At 39.1% G+C, this 21,737-nt stretch overlaps 1 protein-coding gene across 2 annotated transcripts; it reads right to left on the reverse strand.

Moving 5' to 3' along the window:
• Positions 1 to 722: 722 nt before the first annotated feature.
• NMBR (neuromedin B receptor) lies at positions 723 to 20,051 on the reverse strand. Of its 2 annotated transcripts, XM_034419060.3 has the most exons (3): positions 19,283 to 20,051; positions 5,071 to 5,419; positions 723 to 1,261 (listed from the first exon to the last, which is right to left on the reverse strand). In XM_034419060.3, exons 1-3 carry the CDS (start codon positions 19,690 to 19,692, stop codon positions 860 to 862), a joined length of 1,161 nt encoding a protein of 386 aa, XP_034274951.2. In that variant the 5' UTR covers positions 19,693 to 20,051; the 3' UTR covers positions 723 to 859. The 2 variants fall into 2 exon arrangements, with proteins under 2 accessions (XP_034274951.2, XP_087738958.1); XM_087882832.1 differs by lacking the exon at positions 19,283 to 20,051 and having other exon boundaries at positions 5,071 to 5,633.
• Positions 20,052 to 21,737: the final 1,686 nt, after the last annotated feature.

Raw genomic sequence — 21,737 nt, forward strand, 5'->3', positions numbered from 1 at the left:
GGGGGTTGGACTAGATGACCTATAAGGTCCCTTCCAACTCTGTTAATCTGATAAAATGAAAAGATGAAGTACAGAGCAAATGTAAAAGATAAATATATAGGGTGTTTGCCCAGTTTGTCAGTGTTGTTGTTCAGTCATGTCCAATTGTTCGCTCATGGACCATACCAAGCCAGGTCACCTGTCTTCCACTGTCTCCCAGAGTTTGCCCCGAATTCATGCTCATTTCAGTGTTACTTAATTCCAAATATGCAGTTCACAATATCTTGGTGTGGCATTTGCACCTGGATGACCCTGATCCAGCTACAGTCATACTGCTTTGTAAACAGCTAGTCAAACAACTTGGACGGTGCTTTCCCCAAGCTCTTCTTCTTTAGGAGCGTCATCCAATCTGAATAAAATCATTTGAAAGGGAATAGCCAAGTAACATTTTTATTTTTACCAAGCTCATTGTTTAAGTTCAGCAGAGGTGACATAAGCAGCAATGCCTTTGTGTGGGACTGGAAAAACAAACTCTTGACAAAAGAGATGCCTGACTTCCAGAGCTATCTACACACCTGGAAACCTAAACTAATTCCCTTCAAGTGGCAGGTGAGCATGTGTGCCCTTTTCATACTTCATTTATGTTCAACTTTTTAAGACAATAAGCTTGGAAGCATTTCTTCAGTCGAGAGTAAGGAAAGCATAATAGCCTCCATTTTTTACAACAGTGATAGGAAGATAATTAATAAATACTTATCCCTAGATCAGGATATGACATCCCTTAGATTAGGATCTATTGGCTTTTTAAAGGAACTGAGGCCAGCCACAAGAAAGATGATTAAAATAATTTCTTTTTGAGGTCAGACGTTGCACTGGTTAATCACAATGACATCTCTTGTTTAGGGGTATGCCCATTCATCAGGGTTGTCATAGCAACAGTGTGCCTTGGATGGTTCCCCAATGAAGACACTCGCATGGCTGAAGAATTGTTCAGGTAGCTGGTAGACCTTGGCTGAGGATGAATCCTGCAGCAGCAAAGTTGGCTATTGAAGTGTCTCCGAAAATTCTCACTGAGGAAGTACAGGGCAAATGGGTTGACACATGAATTGCTGAAACTCAGCACTCGAGCCAACAAGGTAATAACCATGTGGCCGAGGGATGGGTCAATCTTATGATAATTGAAAGTCCGATACATGTATAACACATGATTTGGCAGCCAGCACACAGCAAACAGCCCAACAAAAACCAATACAATCTTGGCCAGGCGTTTTCGAGTTTCCATCTAGAGTGAACAAATAAACAGAGATTAACAATCTGAGGTCAGTAGACCTGTCCAAAAAATAGCTGATCTGACCCTATGCTTTCTTTCAGGGTTCACAATACATTGTTCAAGGATGAGCAGGAAAGCTAATTCCCAATAAAATCTTTTAATGCCAATTATTCTGCACATATTCTCAGATCCTTGTGTAAACAGGGTTAGACTACACATACTATCGCAGATAAATCTGATGACATCTTTAATTTTACCAATGACAACTGAAAAAAGGTGACAACATTCACGTAGTTTGATCAGCTTCCCCAGAGAAGCAAAGTGCAAATTCTGCCAAGGTCTGTTTAACCAGGACCATTGACAGCTGAACTTAATTGATTAAAATCCAGAAGAATGAAGGGGGATGAGGATAAGAAATATCTTTCCTTCCTGCGTTTGTCTTAATCAAGGTCTGAATTGTCATTCACATTCTTATAGTGAATGATTCTATCATTCACTTTCACACTCATACAATATATTTTATCAGGAAGATATGGCAAGTCAACTTTCTCCAGACGTATTGGGACTACAGCTCCCAGAATTCCCTACTCAGCATAGTGTTTCTCTGGAGAATTCTGGAGCAATAATCCCACCATTTCCAGAGGACAATCAATTGAAGAAAATTAATTTAGTGTAGTGCAAACCATTTCCCCATCTAATAATCTGGCCTTCACAAAGGGCATGTGTCAATTATAACTGCCAAAATAGATTAATCTGAAGCAATCTTTCTCAAAATAAGGGCCGTTGCTCAAGGTTCAAGCTTTTAACAGCTGGGCATAAATTATCTGTGGACCACAGGATTATAAACTATTCCCAGTAATGCTTGAAGGGCTATTTAAATTGCTCTCATTCTGACTAGAAACCAGGAGACCTACTTTGGCATGAAAGCAGGCTGGGTTACTTCGGGTCAGTCATTCTCTCTAACCCCAACCCATCTCACAAGGTTGCAATAGCAACCTATTATAATATATTATAGTATATTATAATAGTGGAGCAAATAAGAGGATGACAGAGTACTAGATATATTTGCTGCCTTCAGTTATTTCTAAAAAAATAATGAAAGTAGAATTAAAGGATATTAAAAAGGAGTATACAGAGCACTCCAGAATTTATACAGCAGTTAAAATTTAGCAACAAACCAGAAAAGAGAAAAGAATTAAGGGACATTGATTTTTTAAAAAAATCAATAACTATGTATGAGCAGGAGATGGTGAATTTTAAATGTTAACAAAATTGCAGTAACTGGGGATATATTTCAGTCATTGCCCTTTAACTTTTGGGACACTTTGTATATTGTTCAAGCTGAGCATTTAATCTTTGTTCAAGCATACAAAACTTCGATACAGGTATTGGGTATAAAGTCTGGAGATGCATCAGTATTCAATTAAAATCAAGGGTTTTTTGCAGAAGATCCTTACATTGATGCAAGCTGATTTAAGTCATTAAGTTAGAGATCCTGCAACAACTGAAATTTCTTGGGGCTAAGCAAAACTACCGTGTTTCCCTGAAAATAAGACTCTGTCTTATATTTTTTTTAAACCCCGAAATAAGCGCGTGGCCTTATTATTTTGGGGTATGTGGAGCAAGATGGGACTCCTCTTGCCATTTTACCTGATTTCCAGCTCTGTGTTTGGGGAGGGTTTATTTTTGGGGGGAGGCTTATTTTAGCGCATGCGCTTAAAAGCCCGATTGGGCTTATTATCAGGGGATGTCTTATTTTCGGGAAAACAGGGTAGAAGAAAAGCCTGCAGGGATCTGGTAGAACATCTGCTGTGTGGACATGCTAATGAAATCGCAAATGTGATCAGAATTCTGTCTTGTGGAGTTTTGTTTATTAACCACGAAATAAATGCAGTATCAGGAACAATATTTTTCATAATAAGGGAGAGACAGGGCTGAGCGTTAGTTTTTTTTTAATTAATTGTCCTTGCTTGTTGATCTGTGAAAGACCTGAGCTTATACTTCATACCTTCCTTTTCTTTCTGAAGTAAAAATGTACAGTAGGCTGATTTCATTTGGAATCATTCTGCCTATGGGAGAGTTAGTTCTTTCTACTAGGCCTAAAACTTGTTTTTCAAAAATCCATTGGTGTCAGGAGTGCTGTTGTTGTTGTTTTTAAAAAAAGACATGTCCCGTTTTAGGAAAAATAGGAATTTTCCAATCCACCACTTGCCCTCCTATAGAGTCATCATCATCTCCTTTTAACGATCCCATAATCCCTTGCGGGGTGGAGTCTGGGCAACTGAATGGAGCTGAGTGTTTATTGGCCAGATGCCCTTCCTGTCACCAATGTGGAGTTATATTCAGCAGATATATTCTCAAAGTGCCTAGAGAGAGAAATATTTGCCTCTACCTAGGATCGAACTCACAGCCTCCTGATTGTGTAGTGAGAGCTCCACCTCTAGGCCACCGCACCACTCTTGCCCTCCTATATAATGAAGGATTCTTTATTACCCACAGAATGGATTTGATCCAGACCATACCACATGAATTAAATAACAACTGAGAAACAGAAGTATGTGACCAGTGGTGAAATCCTACTGGTTTGCACAGGTTCGGGCAAACGAGTAGTAAAAAAAAGCTATTGGTTGTTCCAAACCAGTATTTCCGACTATCAACTGTGCCATGCAATTTATATTCCGTAGAAAGGAATAAATCCTGCTTTCTAGTGAATCTAAATAGCGCTGTTCTCCCCCTCGCTGTTCTACTTACCTTATAAAGTGTGCTTTTTCTATGCAAAGTGCACATTTGGTACGCATAGTGCATGCGTGTGCATTTGGCATGCTCTGAGCATGCACATGCAATGTGCATTTGGCACGCACTGCACATGCGCGCACATGCAGCGTGCATTTAGCACACACTGCGCATGCACATGCAGCGTGCGTTTGTTTAGTGACCATTCAAAATTACAACAGAACTGAAAAAAGTGACTTATAACCCGTCCTCACACTTACAGTCATCATAGCATTCCCACATTCAAAATTTGGGTGCTTGGCCACTGACGTGCTTGTGAAGGTTGCAGTGTCCCAGGGATACGTGATCACCATAGGACCTTCCCAGCCAATTTCCTTCCAGCAAAGTCAAGGAAGGAAACTGGATTCACTTAATGACCATGTGGTTTGTTAGGTAATGATAATTACCTAACTTGTTGGGTTGGCAATATATAAACCCTCAATATAGCTTTAAGACTGTATTGCTGTTTTGCATCATGCTGTGTCCTGATTGGTTTGCTCTGTAGCCAATGTCCTTGAAACATGGTTTGTTTCTCTTTGCTGATCGTTACTGCTCTTTACTGCTCTTTGTTGTGTTTGCTACTGTTTGCAACTGTTTATTGTGCATGACTACGACGACTGGTAAGAAGACTTTGTTATTGGATTATCCCTGGACTATTGTTTTACTATCTACTGCTTTATTTGTGTATGACTGGACTGTTTATTGGACTGTGCCTTATTACTATTTCCTTAAAGTAAACACAACTCAGTGTATCTGTGTGTTGGCTGTGTTTATTCGCAACTGCTCTCAATCGCTTTCATGTGCACACCCTTGCTACTCAATGGGTTGCTCTGCGAATTCCTTAACATGGTTCACTTAACAAATGCAGTGATTTGCCAAACAACCATGGCTAAAAAGGTTTAAAATCAGACATGACTCATTGAACACCTAGCAACAGAAATTCTGCTTCCAACTGTGGTTGTGAAGTCAAGAACTACCTGTATACTAAACATTCCATTTATCTTGTAGACTTTCTTAAAATAAATCTCACATGGATCTGGAAAACTTACCTGTTTTTTAGATTGTTCATTGTATTCTCCCGGCAGATTGTATGCACTCTTCATTAATGTCTTTGCAATATGGTAATAATAAATACTAATGATGGTGAGTGGGATAAGAAGGTATACCAAAAGTATCATCACTGAATGAATCTTTGGGTGCAGATCATCCTTCAAGGGATAGCGCATACATTCTGTGAAGCTGACATTATCTGAATCGTTGATGTGTGCCACCTCAGAGAAAACGGCTTCAGGGACTGCTAGCAAGATGGAAATTATCCAGATGCCGATTACTTTAATACATGTCCAGAGCACTGCATTGGGTGCTTGAATATCCATTGGATTTACAATGGCTTTGTACCTAAAATGTAGAAAGGAAAATGAATGTTATTGGTCAGACAGTAGTGGATTGGGGTGTTTTTTGTTGTTGTTGCTGAAAGAAAACAAGAGTCCCTCAATTCTGAGGGAAATGTTAAGGCAGAAAATATGCTACTGGGAGTTATCTGACTTTTATTCAAGTGGCTAAACAGAAATAATTTATTTAGGAGGGAAAGCGAAAGGAAAGATAGCATAAAAGGTTTATTTGTATTAGGGTAGAGAAATATATAATGCAATTTTCTCTGGTCTTGGAGTTATATAATGTATTCTGCTACTTTTTAACATGGCTCAAAAATGTGTTGACATTACTGTATACAACTTGAAGGCTGATATGCCATAGTTTTCAATTCATATTTCTTACTTCCAGTCCATCTCTGCTTTAAGATATCAGATCAATGTTTGGCACTCTTTATCCATTCTGGACAATGATAAAGGTCCAAAGCAGTAGTGAAATCCAATTTTTTTTACTACCAGTTCTGTGGGGGTGGCTTGATGGGTGTGGTGTGGTGTGGCTTGGTGGGCATGGCAGGGGAAGGATACTGCAAAATCTCCATTCCCATCCCACTTTGGGGCCAGCCACAGGTGGTATCTGCCAGTTTTCTGAACTACTCAAAATTTCCGCTACCAGTTCTCCAGAACCTGTCAGAACCTGCTGGATTTCACCCCTGGTCCAAAGGCTTCTCCTTTTAATTGTGCTACTATTACTAGAGCAATGAAAATGTCAGTGTAGAAGTAAGGAACTATACCTCAAGAAGGGAATGAATGCAATCACTTTCAAAACCTGCTTATAAGTGCCCAGGCCCAGAGGCAAATGACTGACTACACCATAACATTGGAGTGGACAAGCCTTAGTTTGATCTAATCTAACAAGGCATTCTTTGTTTCTTAGGTTTGGAGGGGTGGGGTGGTGGGAAGCTTATAGTAGTTAATGTTTTGCTACTAATTCCAGGATAACCGTTCCTAAAATTGGATCAGCTATCTGGAGCTGAAGTGAAACAAAACTGGGGAGAAGGATAGAGAATATTTCTGAAGCCCTTAGATTTGATCTTGTATAACTTGAGTCTTGCAAATAACTATCAGACTTTTATTGCCGCAAACAAACAGATATCAACAAACTCATTTAAGCTCTGATTAGTTTTACAAAGAAAATGTTGATGTAACAAGACAAGAATTTCAACCTGTAACACCATATATTCAAAGCATCTGTTTTCTCTAGTGCTTTCCGGGGAGTGGGGAGGAAGGACAGTGTGAGATAGAAGGTATAATCCAATGGTCAAATTGACAGCATATATATCTACAGATAATCCTCAATTATGACCATTCATTTAGTGGCCATTCAAAGATACAACAGCATTGAAAAAAAGTGACTTACAACCGGTCCTTGCATTTACAACCATCATAGCTCTCCTGGGGACACATGATTGCAACCTGGATATCCTCACACTTATGGCAATTGCAATGTCCTGCAGTCACATGATCATCATTTGTGTCCTTCTTAGCCGCCTTCTGACAAACAAAGTCAATGGAAAAACTGGGAGGAGGTGGCAAGTCACATAAACATAATGTCTCACTTAACAACCGCATGACTTAATGAACTTTCTGGTCCTTATTATGGTCCTAAGTCAAAGACTACCTGTACGATAGAAGTTTAATTAATTACATAAAATAAATTCAAGTAAGAATGGTTCCCTTGTATATAAAGCAAGGCAGATTAGATATCTGGAATGTAGTTTTTAGGATTCAAATGGAAACTAACAACAATTACTAAAGTTTGATGCAAAGTTGAAATCGCTAAATGATGGCCTGTGATTGAAGATACAAATAGAAGGGAAGGAGATGATGTAATTAACTTTTTCTTTTTTTTCACTGTTTTTTTTTAATTCAGGTGTAACAATCTTCTTCTATACTATTGTCAGCCTCTTTGATGCTTGCTTGCTATCAGCTGCCATAGTAACGGGGAGGGGGGAGGATTGGCATTTGGGTGGGGAAGAGAGCTGGAGTGAAGATGGCCTGTGTGCGAACCAAAAGGGAGGGATGCTCTCAGGATCTGCTGCACAGCTGAATGGATTTGTTTATACCCAGTCAAGGTCACCATCTTGGCATACCAGTTGGTCAAACACCTGAAGATGTGCCCCACATGACACTATGCAGGACATGGATTGGATATTCAGCCTGGGTCCCTTGGGGGAGGGATTTAGGGAAACTTTCAACATGTAACTTTTGTGCCTTTTGGCTCAGATCTTGCTTTTCTTTCGTTGCTATCATTTCACACTCAGTAAAAGTACCTCTTCTCTACAAACATGGAGTTGAGGGTTTTCTTTCTTGGGTTTTGAACAGAGGCACGCTTGACAAGTATCTTCCTTTTTTATACTTTTTTTAATTTTAATATCTTAACAATACAGGTAGTCCTTGACTTACTACTACAATTGAGCCCAAAATTCCAATTGCTAAGCAAGACAGTTGTTGAGTGAGTTGCACATCATTTTATGTCCTTTTTTTTTTTGCTGCAGTTGCTAAGCAAATCACTGAAGCTGTTAAGTGAAGGATGCAGCTGCTAAGCACATCTGGCTCCCTCCATTAACTTTGCTTGTAGGAACTGGGAAAGTTACAAATGGTAATCACATGACCCCAGGATACCATGCAACTGTCATAAATACATGTCAGTTGCCAAGCACTCAAAATTTGATCATGTGACCATGGGGAATGCTGCAACAGTCATAAGTGTGAAAACCGATCATAAGTCACTTTTTCAGGGCTGTTGTAAATTTGAACAGTCACTAAATAAGTGGTTGTGAACCGAGAACTACCTGTACATTTATACACCAAAATCCCACCCCCAGGTTTCACTCTTACATATCTGAAATACAGTAGTAATAAACACAATAATACTTATAAGCATATGCAAAATACTAATTCCTCCCTGGCATTATTTTTTGACACTGTCTCACCCTGATGGTGGAAAGAGCTTTGACATTACAAAATATACAGTAACTTTTCCATAGATTGGAGTTTTTCTAATTGGGAATGAACTCTTTTGCATTCAATAGGTCTTAGAACTCAGAAAGCAAATGAAGAATTTCAATAAGTGTTAAGTATTTTAAATTAAATCAGATTCTAAAACTAAATGAATATTCTTAAGTGGGTGATAACATTCATTCTCTTTCCATTTGATATACATCCATTTCTTGTAATCATGCCAGATTTCCTATAGTGTACATAAAAAAAAATCATTTCAGGAAGGACCAACCCCAGCTGCTCTTTAAATTGGTCCCTAATGATATCCATTCTAGCTCCACATTACAGAGGCATGACCCCCACACGCGCATAGCTATACTTATATATATATTCTTTTAGTTCCATCCTGTCAAATGTAATGAAAACTATCCATCTTCTGCTTCAAGAAAATAGTGCCTCTGAGCTTTCTGCAAACAGCTATGATTAATGGCATTCAGGAGTTTGAAGCGGAAAATGTGTTTCTTTTATTAACTACCTTGTTAACCAATAAGTCTGGTGATTAGATTAGAAAAATTCCCTGAGTAAAACTAAGTCCCTAGTAAATCCAAGCAGTTGGCTGCAGAGCACTGAAAAAGAAACCAAAACATAGGTTTTGGAATCTCTTGCTGGTTTACATGAGAGATACCCAGCTGATGAGCATCCAAGGCTATTAGCATATGTGCAGGTGTATGTGGATTGCTCAGTTGAAGCAAGACAAGGGTGAATGGCATTCTGGAACAATAGATTTTATTTTAATGGTCCAAAGAGCCTGGATCACCAATAAGTAATTCAACCTATATTGAAAAATCACATGCTAACACATGCTAATACTATGCATTTGACTATTGCTAAGTCTGTGGTTTGTTTGCTTCTTTGTTTGTTTATTCATGTCAGAAGCATCACAATTAAAATAAGGCATACTATACAACATAAAATATAAAATATAAAATACAAGATTAAAATATCTACAAGTTAAACAAATCTTGCCCAGATACTAGCAACATTTATTTATTTATTTATTTATTTATTTATTTATTTATTTATTTATTTATTTATTTATTTATTTCATGTATTTATATGCCGCCCTTCTCCAGAAGGACTCAGGGCGGCGAACACAAGTTAAAAACATGATCAACAAAATCCCATTTTAAACCAAATTAACTAATAAATAATAAATAATAAAACCCAGACTCAGAGTCAGCCTATTTGCTTGAACAGCCAAGTCTTCAGGTCCCGACAGAAGGAGCGGAGATCAGGAGCCGTCCAGAGCTCAGTAGGCAACTCATTCCAGAGGGTGGGAGCACCCACAGAGAACGCCCTACCCCTGGGCGCTGCCAGATGACATTGGCTCGCCGTCGGAACCCTGAGGAGAGCAGCCCTATGTGAGCAAACAGGATGGTGAGAGGCAGGCAGGAGAAGGTCATGCCATAGGTTTGCCATCACTGTTCTAGCATCTTCAATATATAGGCTTAACCAGACCAAGGTGAGGATCCTTAAGCTCTTTGGGCCTCTCATGTGCTTCATTCTGAATATCTTCCAACGAAAAGACTACAGTATATACTGTCAGCCAAGGGAGGCATAATATGTCTTGGCACTAATAGGAGCTTTCCTCCCATTATAATTAGGTCTGTCTGAGTCTTCAAAGCTAAATGCTGGCTAGTATCCAGGGACATAATCCTATCATCATATATCCAAAGAACCTATTACTGTTCCTGTTATTAACTACTGTGTTAACAAATAAACATCAGATTAAGAAAAGGAAGCCCATTCTGATGTCTTCCTGATGGACTGAACCATATTTTCCAATGCCTTCCTATCTGGAGATAATGGGGGTTATAGTTCAGCAATCCTGAAAGACATGTATTTAGAAAAACTGAAGAGGAAAGTGTTCAAATTCTGATTTAAATATTACAATTAGTGGCTTACCACTATTTCTTAGCTTAATCTAACTCTTCTTGTTCATAAGAACTGAAGAGGTTATACCTGCCCCAGTCCATCTTCAATAAAGAAGAGGATTATAGTGCAATAAATAATTCTCATCACAAATGTATTATTATTATTATTATTATTATTATTATTATTATTATTATTATTATTATTTATTGGTTAATCTTTAGTGAGATTCGCAGCCTTTGAGGCTGGTTAATAGCTCAGCAGCTCGAGTCCTAACCAAGGACCTAGGAACTGTTAAGATATCGTCAGAGGATGTAAGCTGTTCCGAGTAAGGTGTTTTTTTGTAGAGTCAAAATGTTCAAGTCCGGCAAATTTAGAATTTCTAAATAGCGGGGTAACCCTTTGGGTATTGCTCCGAGGGCTCCAATTACAATCGGGACAACACACGATTTCTTTTTCCACAGTCGCTCAACTTCAATTTGTAAGTCCCGGTACTTTGTGATTTTTTCTTGCTGCTTATCTTCAATTCGTGCATCACCAGGTATTGCAATGTGAATGAACCATACTTTTTTCTTTTCAACTATTGTTATGTCAGGTGTGTTGTGGACCAAGTGCCTGTCAGTCTGAATCCTAAAGTCCCACAAGATCTTGAGTTTCTCATTCTCTAAAACTTTCTCAACCTGATGTTCCCAGTGGTTTTTGCTGTACTCAAATCCAAACTTCTGGCACAATTTCCAGTGAATGATTTTAGCAACACGGTCATGGCTATATAATAATGGTTATTATTATTATTATTATTATTATTATTATTATTATTATTATTATTATTTATTGAATTTGTGTACTGCCCTACTCCCGAAGGACTCAGGGTGGTGAACAGCCAAAAGATAAAATACATATAATACAAATGTTAAAAAACCATTAAAATACAATTGAATAATTTGGCCCAGAAAACAAAATTTAAAACACCCCAAATTTATAAGACAAATTTTAAATTTTAAAAATTTAAAAACAGTTTAAAAAAGAGGTTAGGCCAGGCTGGCCTAACTTTTGTGCTTTCAAAGAGGAAAAGCAATCCAGGATGTATTTTTGATCTTATGTCCTCTCCCTCCATTACAACTTTCTGAATTGCATATGGATCTCATAGAAACTTATGATCAGGCTAAAATCCATACACTGCTTAAGTAAAAGCTATTAAAATCCCTCCACCTGAAAGTTTTCTTTTCATTGCTTGATGAACTATTGGCATTTTGTTTCTATGCTTCTTCAAACAGCCCATAGTTAAGAATTAATTTGCAGTTTCAAACCAATTTGCACAGTGAGCAGCAAAAACACATCATCCCTACATTACAGATTTACTAATACTTCATTGTGGAAGCTAACAAATCCCCCATCTGTAACAAGGAATAGTGCTTGTCTGCAGAAAGTTGAGAAATATTTCAAGATTTCTCCGGCGTTATGCCTCTGTGGGTATCATTTAAAAGATTTCAGTTTGACAGAGTTGGTTGCAGTTGCAAGCATTTTCAGTGAACCAGGAATGAATGAAAGAAACGAGAGAGATATTCTGATAAGCGACATCAATAGATACCTGATAGGCAATCACAGCTAGTGGCAAAAAAGATATATCCACATAATTTCTTCTTACAAGCCCAAATAATGGAAAAGTGATAAACATGATTACAGAAAAGGCTGATTTCAGGGGTGAAATGCTCCCGGTTTGGACCGGATCACTCGATCTGGTAGCAATGGCAGTAGGTGGTTCGGAGAACCAGTAGCAAAAATCCCTGCCCCTCCCCACATGCCCAGCTGAGCTGTGCGATCATCAGAGTTTTTTTTTTTTTTTACTTTTAAAAGCATTTTTTCTTCGGCCAAAAAAACGCTTTTAAAAGTAAAAAAAAACAAACCCCTTCTGATGATCGCGCCGCTCAGCTGGAATCATCAGAGGCTTTTAAAAGCCTTTTTTACAACCTCTTTGGCGGAAGAGGTTGTAGAAAAAATGCTTTTAAAAGTTTTTTTAAAAAAAAGTTGGCCACGCCCACCCAGTCACATTACTCCCTCCACCAAGCCACGCCAACAGAACCAGTAGTAACAAATTTTACATTTCACCACTGGCTGATTTCTTATTTATCCAGACAAAAGTTTTGCTCTGCTTGAGTCATCCTTTCTAGTTTCTCTCTAGAGTCTAGATATCAGAATATGCAGTGAGAGATGAAACAATTAAAGAGGAGTGATTAAAGAAAATGCAAATGTAACCTTGAAAAATGCACCGGACTAGAGCTCTAAGCATACGCACTGTAAGTCTTGCAAGCATACACATTTTATCTGGGTTCCTTTTTCAGATGCAAGAAGTAACTAAATATGCAAAATATTGCAGTCTTTAGAAGGAATACTTTCTGGGAATATTTTTTACCTTCATATTTTAGTTAATCATTACATATGGAAACAGCTTTCCTGTTTCATTTCCATTGCCCATCCTTTTGTATCCTGTACTGAAACACCTTCTGTAAAACATATTATATGTGACTAGGGCTGAAACCCCTCTTCTCTGGCATATTCATAATCATAATCATAAGTTTATTTGTCAAGCATATATAAGAGAACAGGTAAAAGTATAAACATAATTTGAATATATGAAAAGAGTAAGTAAAAAGGAATATTAGGACAGGGATTAGGTAGGCACGCTGGTGCACGCCCCTTAAAGACGTCTTAGGAATGGGGTGAGGTCAACAGTAGACAGTTTAAGGTTAAAGTTTTGGGGGTTTGGGGAAGAAACTACAGAGTCAGGTAGTGCATTCCAGGCATTGACCACTCTGTTACTGAAGTCATATTTTCTGCAATTGAGTTTGGAGCAGTTTACCTTGAGTTTGTATCTATTATTTGCTCGTATATTGTTGTGGTTGAAGCTGAAGTAGTCGTTGACAGGAAGGATATTGTGGCAGATAATTTTATGTACTATGCTTAGGTCAGACTGAAGTCGGCGTAGTTCTAAGTTGTCTAAGCCCAAAATTTGGAGTCTGGTGGCATAAGATATTTTATTGCGATTAGAGGAATGGAGGACTCTTCTCATAAAATATCTCTGGACTCTCTCAATTGTATTTATGTCCGATATGCAGTGCGGGTTCCAGAAAGATGAGCTGTATTCAAGAATTGGAATATTGATTGCAAATTATTCAAGGAGATATCACTGTGAAACCACAATGGGCACCACCCAAACTAAACTCTAAGGGGGACTAATGTTTGTGGGAAGAAGGAGAATTCAAGGATTGTTAATCAATCAACCGTACCTTTTTTTTTAAAAAGGATTCAAAAACTGAAGTCATTTCTAAACGACCAGCCATTCCATTACCAAAGTCATCCTTTGGTCTCATCCTTTGTCTCATACTTAAAACAATGCAGGCCTTGAATAAGATGATCTAAGATTGTAAAACAGCAAAATATAACAGAAATGGACGTATTAACTTGTTTGAAGCTCTGCAACATTCAATCCCAATTTGACCTTTCTGGTCAGTTCTCATCAACTAGCCAAAAAGAACTGCCTCATCCAGTTTATCCCTTTCATACCAAAATTTAACTCTCTTCACCTTTCCCCCACACACATACACACACACAAGAAAAGTGCTTTGTGCTCCTCTTTTGTGCCCATCAAAGTGACATATCCTTGACCTGATGGTTGTATGCACAATGATGTGTCATTCCCTTGCTGGCAGAAGAACAGAATTTGAAAAATGGGGTCAAGTACGTCTCACATAATTCACATCACCATCAACTTCTGTGCTGACACTCAGCATTTGTCAGTGAAAGACTCCCATTAGTGCAATATGATGTGACTAGAACAAGGCACAATTGGGACCATCTACAATGATATGTGACAAGCAGAAACATCTGTTAATGTTTCTCAGTTCCTTTCAGGAGCAAATCTAAACCTAGTCCTAGGTCTGCTTCCTTAAAATACTCCTTAGTATATATTCTTAGTGCTTATTTGCATTCTTTTAGCTATCTGCAAGGAGTATAAATCCTTCCATTCCCCACCATCCAGTCAGAACTGAAGAAGCTTCTTGGATGAGAAGCAAAACGTTTTCAAAGAAAAACCAGAAAGTCCAGTTGCCTCTTGAAAAAGCACCTTTGGGATAACCATAACATGGATGACTGAGAATCTCCATAGACATTTAGCTGAAACCTGGAAAAACACAAAAGAAAAATGGAATCTGCTTGAAGAGGACAAACTCAGCTGGCTGGCTATCAAATGGAGTATTTTGCAGCACACTCCACTTGGTAAGACTCTTCTAAAGCTATGTCGGGTAAGCTTTTAACAAACAAATCTCCTCCCAATGATTTTGTCAGAAGGAATTTAATGTTTAGTAAAACTTCAGTTTTCAAGCTATATGAGACCATCTCTGGTGGTAGCTTTCCAGAATCTGATGCTTCTTTTCCTTTGTCTTTTTCCATTATTAATATTTCCAAAAGCACATTTTTTTTCAGAGCATTTTTTTTAATGAAGGGAATGTTTTAGAAAGTGGTATCAACATGTTATCCCTTTCAATAAAGAATGCATGACTGTAGCTAATCTGGAGAAAGTCCAATGATGGAACTAAAAGTTTTTTGATTAGACAGACATTTGGTTTCTTTATAGAACTCTATGCCTTTCATGAACAAGTGAAGGAGACAAAGACAGGGCAAAAAAATTTTGGCCATACAATAGAATTAGATAAATGGCAGAAATTGTTGGACAGGATCTACGAATTAATGATGTCAACTGCATATAAAGAAAATTTGTATAAGTTGTTTTATAGATGGCACTTTGCACCAGCAAGATTGACAAAGATATTCAAAGATAAGTCAGCCAAATGTTTAGAAGTGCCACCAGATACCTGGGTCCTATTATCATATGTGGTAGACATGTGCAGAAGCAAAAAAATACTGGGCAAAAATACATACATGGCTGGAAAAGATGTTAAAGCAGCACACTGATTTAAAACCAGAAATATTTTTCTTGGGGATGTTACCTGAAACTTATAGTAAAGAGAATGCATATTTAATTATCCATGTATTAACTGCAGCTAGAATTGTATTTGCACAAAATTGGAAAAGTGAAGAGATCCCTACTGATGAGAATCTGATTAGGAAAATATTAGAATGTGCAGAAATGAGTAGATTAATGCTTGCAATTAAGGAGAAAGAACAAACTGAATATTATATGATATGGGAATTATTTTATCAATGGTTAGAGAATAAAAAAGGAAGTTAGAAATAAAAGGAGGAGATTAAAGAAGAGTAGAAAGTATGTTAAGCTAGAGATGTAAACAATATGATGATTGTTATTATTATGACTATTAGGATTATTATGTTTAATATTACTGTTATATTCTTACTAGAAGATATGTTAAGAGGGAAAAATGAACAGGTTTACTATGTTCAGTACTACAATTGTAAGATCAGAGAATTAATATCAATGTAATGAACACTGTGGTAAATTTTGATGGTTATTGCAGAGAGATATTTGTACCAGGACAATGCACTGTTTAAGGGAAGATGAAATATTTATATTTTAAAAAATAAAAAATTCTTTTAAAAAAAAAGAACTCTATGTCTTTCAGTTCCTCGTTGACATCATGTCTCAACTAAGTGAGGTCCAAAATCTATATTTAGTTTTGTCAACTTTTATTTAAACTTATTTAAAATTACATTCCAAATTATACCTTGTTTATTTTGTTTATGCATTAATCTACTGTCTCTTATCCCATTTACTGTCTCATTTTAGTGGGTACTAACCTTTGTGGGAAATGTTTCATCTCTTTTTAGATGCTATAGAATGTAACACAGCAAATAGGACGCTCCTATTGAAAAAAATACTGAAGAATCAGACATGGTCCTATGAAGTTGCCATCTGTTACGTAGCTAGTTAGGCTTAACTCCTGATGAATGTAGTTCACTCTCTTTTACATGGAGTTTGTTTTTTTACCTTACCTAAAATATTTTTTTAATGAAAAATATGTGAAGCAGGATTTTTCTAGCCAGGGCAACAAAAGCTATGGTGGGAGACTTAGTCAAAGAATTTTTCATATTTCAAACAATAAGGAAGATCTTTTTTTTTACATTCAAGGTAGTAATATTGCTCAGTCGTGTTGTTTCAAAATGCTGGATTTCTCCATTACCATTTATTTAGACCACCAGTTTCAAAACTGAATCAAACCAGGACAAAAAAAAAAAAAGAAAGATACAATGATGTTGGTACCTTAAATGAACATATTGTTTCTTGAATCCATCTTAAGAATCCTTTAAAATTCTGAGCAGTGTGATCAAAGGGAAAACTGAGTCTAGTATAGGGGTGTCAAACTCAAGGCCCAGGGGGTGGATCCAGCCCACAAGGTGCTCAGACTCTGGCCCATGGGGCTGCCCTAGAAACAGCAAAGTACCGGCCTGTGGTGCCTCTACCAGTGAAAGGTAGAAAGCCTCATGTGGCCCTCCCAGGCTCTGTTTTCAGCTGCGACGGCCTCCTGCTGCCCTCTGCCAGTGAAAACAGAGCTCAAGGGGGCACATATGGTGCATACTCTCCCCCCCTCAACTCCATTTTCACTGGCAAAGGCGGTAGGCCGCCGCAGCTGAAAATGGAGCTCTGGCGCCCATTTTCACTGGCAGAGGGTGGTAGGAGGCCTCCACAGCTGAAAATGGAGCTCTTGAGCCTGTTTTCATTGGCAGAGCGCTTGGGCCACCACAGACGACCCTGAAACAAGTGACATCAAACTGGCCACACCCACCCTGGCCATGTCCACCCCAGCCCCCAAGGTCAAATACAACCCTGATGCAGCCCTCAATGAAATCGAGTTTCACACCCTTTGTCTAATATAAGGGAGGGAAAAAAGTCTGCAATGTTATCACTTTTCTTCTGATAAAATAAACATTCCTGCAAGGGCAGATAGCAAGTGACCTGAAACCACTTGCATGACGTTATCTGTCGTTGCATAGCTGTATCAGTATGCATATTAATCACTGACAATTCATCATTGTTAGAAAAGGGCACAATTGTATCCATTTGCACATGCATGCAAATAGCAAATTTGGCAAAGATCAGACCATCCTAGGACTGAGAAAGAGAGAGAGATGATTTTCTATAAAAAATTTCTGTACACTAGGAATTCACTGGGCTTATTTCTCAGCATGCTTGCATTGGTTTACCCTGTGTGATGTAATTATGACACCAATCTTCATTTCTCACAAATAGAAATGAGTGCTAGGACAAAACATCACATTATTAAAAAGCACTCCTGGTTTTTGCAAACAACTCTTCCCAAGATACTGTAAATGCTATTTTGCCACTTACTGAGTGTCATTCAATGTCATTTTTTTCACATTGGTGAAATCATGTGCATTTATGAATGAGTGTAAGTTTGCACCTATGTGTTCCCAATATTACATCTGTCTCAAAGCCTAGGGCTTAGTTGGTTACATATTCCAATTCTTTTCTAACAACTTGGGAGCTTTCAAAGTATGTAGCCTCAAAAATGTGGTTGTATGATTTATCCTTGAGGTTGTGCTAGTCTCATGTGAAAATGTAGCATGTAATGAGATTGTAATCTCAGTTTAATCCTTTTTCAAAAGGGGAAAAAACATGAGAGGGAAGAGAGGACCAGCAATGATAGCAACTTTTTTTTATTCCAACATCCTGTTAATATTTATCTATAGACATTTCAAAATAGACGATTAACTTGTCTGTTTCAGGAAGTTCATACAAGTGGCTTAACACATTTTTCTGAATAAAAACTACTGCCAACTTTTTTTACTTCAACCTCAAATTGACAAATTTCAGTAAGGAAACAAGTAATGCCAGGACATTTTATCATCACTAAATGAGGTTGTCCATAGGGGGAAAAGACATATTCTTTTGCTGATAATTTTGGTCAGATTCCTCTAATCTTGATGTTCAATCGTGACCTTTTTCTCCTCTATTTTTCCAACTTTGTATTAAAGTAAAACAATTGGACCTAATGGGCAATTTTTAAGCATACGTTGCTTGGTTCTTTGTTCTCTGCTGCTTGACATTTCAGTTCCATAAACATTGTGTGGAAATTAATTGCTTTTCCTTAATTTCAGTTTACATTATGAACACAATAGATGAGTTATCTCCCAGTTTAATACGTTTAAAGAGACAAATATTTCTAAGAAGAACATAAGATTTTTAGACTGATCATTTGTCTTATTCGGATTTATGTCTGCAAATGTCTACAAACAGCTATAGGAGATGCTCTAGAAATTGCTCAAGTGAAAACAAAGCCAAGGATGCTCCTATTTGTTCCCTAGAATTAGCATTTAGGGAAAAACTGCATCTAAAAAGAAATGTTCAATTTATCTATCACAGCTGATGGACAGGTTTTTTTAGGAGTTCCTCCAACCTCCCTTGTTAACACTACTTAGGGTAATGTGTATCCACAGAACTCATTTGCTTCCAGCTGAAATCATTAAAGAAAATAAATAGATAATAAACCCCCAGAAGAGCATGGATCTCCTTATTTACTTATGTGAGGTTAGCATAGGATGGAATAAAGACTCCTGAAGGGGCAGACTGACCTCTGGCAACCCAATCAGACACAGATTCATTTTCAGCCTTCTCAGCTTGACAATCTGACCGTGTGGAGAGAAAAAAAGAGGGACCGATGCCTTTTCAAACTTCTAGTGAAGCAAAAGCTTCACCAACAAGGCTGGTTGCAGGAACATTTTTCATTCAATTAGTCAGTTATTCGTTCATTTCGATTTATTGGCGTCCCAACTATAGCGGACTCTGTTAAAAGTGGGAACCTCGCTAAGGGCATGTAAGGCAGCCAAGAGCTGGCATATGGGCCGGAAAGTTTGCAGTGTTTTTTTTCCCCTTGCGTTTAGGGTTTGTTTATTCCCCAACGATTCGCTGCGCTCCGCCACCCGCCTTCCGTCTCTGGAGGACTTTCCTCCAGGTCGCTCCTGGACTCACCTGTCGGCGCTGAGGGCGGTGAGGGTGAAGACGGAAACGCCCACGGTGGTAAGCTGAATGGCCGGCAGCAGTTTGCAGCCCACCTCGCCGAAGAGCCATTCCTCGAGGAAGAAGCGGGAGGCGTCGACCGGGACGCAGGTAAGCAGCAGCAGCAGGTCTCCGGCGGCCAGGCTGGAGATGAAGATGTTGGGCACGCTCCGGGAGGCGCTCCGGGCGGCGAAGATCTTCAGCAACGTGAAGTTGCCCAGCAAACCCATGGCCATGATGAGCAGGTAGAGCGAGGGGATCAAGCAGCGGATGGCGAATACTGCCCCAGCCTGCGGGGACGAGGTCCCCGGAGCAGCCGCCTCGCTCTCGTTGCCCGCCACCATCCCTTGGAGCCACGTGGACTCTGTCGACCTCGGTGGCATCGCTCCTTGGCAGCGGGGACTCCTTCGACGGCCTTCTTCCAAGTCCTCAGTTTACGAGCCGGCAGTTTGAGGGGGGGGTTCCTTCTCCTCCGCCCCAACCAATCTTTCTCTCCCCGAAGACCCCAAGAAGGAAACAAAGTCTCATCGGAGTGAAACGTCCTCTTTACTTCCGAAGGGATGGACGGTGGGATGGACGAGGTAGGCGAGGCGCTGCCACTCGGCTGTCTGAAAGATTCTTGGGAAATCTTTGGGTGTCCGCGGGGCTGTTCCGTCTTCTGCGGAGTGTGGCGTTAGGAGAAATCGCCTGGCTCGCAGCCCCTCTTCTTCCACTGTCTGGAACGCGACTCTCTCCAGCCGAGTTCGCTTTGCCCGCCCTAGATGGGGGCGCCTTTCCTTTAAAAAGGCGAGCGGGTCCGCCTCCACAAGGAGGAACAGTGCGCGAGAGGCACACCCGGACCCCCGAGTTGAGGTAGGGTGGGGGAAAGGGTTTTTCCCCCGTATCGCGGTCCAGGAGAATGCCTATATACACTCTTTGGTTTTGAGAGGTTACGAGTCCATTTCAAAGAGCCTTGTGGCGCAGCAGACTAATAGCCTGTTATTAACATTCAGCTGCCTGCAATTACTGCAAGTTCGAATCTCCCCAGGCTCAAGGTTGACTCAGCCTTCCATCCTTTCTAAGGTAGGTAAATTTAGGACCCAGTTTGTGGGGGCAATAAGCTGACTTTGTATAAATATACAAAAGTATGAAGGCTATTGCTTAATGCATTGTAAGCCGCCTTGAGTCTCCGGAGAAGGGTGGCATATAAATCAATTTTTTTTTAAAAAGTCCTCCCTATGAACTGTAGGACTGACCTCTGTGTTTTAGTTACTCTAGGCACAAATAAGGCGGCAGCACAAGCAAGGACTGATCTGAAGTTAGGGTCTGCATTTTTTTTCCAAAGCATACTCTTCGCAGTGTATCATCCTGTATATCAGTTACAACCCTGATGGCTGCATCCACATAACATGCCTGAGTAGGGTTAAAACCTGATTAGGATTTTAGTTGGGGTTTATGAGAACCCAGCCTAACAAATGGTTTATGGTTCAATGCGCAAACGGAGAAAATGGAGATAAATTGGAACTGTCCGACGCTTTGGTGCTGAAAAGCTCTCTGAAACGAATCTCTCGTTTGTTTAGCTTCAGGGCAGAGTTTACAGTAATTATCGCGCTTTCTTGGGAACCACTATCCACTGAAATAAATTATATTTGCAGCCTAATCTGTATCAAATGAGCAGAAAGTGCTATTGTTTTGTAATTTTTAATCTTTTGTACCTTGGTCTTCAGCCTAAATGATCAAAATAGCCCATTAATATAGAATGTACTGATGGACCATTTTCATCTTATTCCAAAGAGCCCTGGAAGAATGTCTATTACAGAAAGGTAGGCAGCAAAAAGGAAAGATCGGATTAACTTGCTTAACGCACTGTAAGCCACCCTGAGTCTCCGGAGAAGGGCGGCATATAAATCAATTTTTTTAAAAAAAACTCTCTAGGCGGAATAATGAAAAGGGGAAAAGCAGAATGCTTGGACATGGATTACATTCCCATATACAAATACTTTTGTGCTGGCTCAGATATGGATTACAATATTGCTTTGGAAGCAAATCCCTCATATTCATTGTTTTCCTTCATGGTACAGCAGTAAGTTGTATTCAAAAGCAAAGCAGCTGGGTGACAAAGTCCTTTCAGATCAAATTGCAGTTTTCTTTTGAAGAAGAGCTTTAAAATAATTGATCACTTTACCAGCAATGATGTCCTCTGTGCAACTAGGTTGGAAATCTTGAAGTAAAAGAAGAAAAAAGGTCCAAGAGTCTTCAGGATCTGAGTTGGGGGTTCTCTTTTTCCAAATTGTTGCTCTCCAGATGTATTGAACTACAATTCCGTTCATTCATTCATTCATTCATTCATTCAATTTATATCATCCTTCAGACAGCACAGATTACATTTAGAGAGAAGACACTTCGATGTGACAATAAACCACTTCTTGGAGAGCATGTTCCTTGGCAA

This window comes from Pantherophis guttatus, chromosome 1 (genome assembly GCF_059756535.1).
Source record: "Pantherophis guttatus breed Tessera chromosome 1, ASM5975653v1, whole genome shotgun sequence".
Classification (NCBI taxonomy): Eukaryota; Metazoa; Chordata; class Lepidosauria; order Squamata; family Colubridae; genus Pantherophis; species Pantherophis guttatus.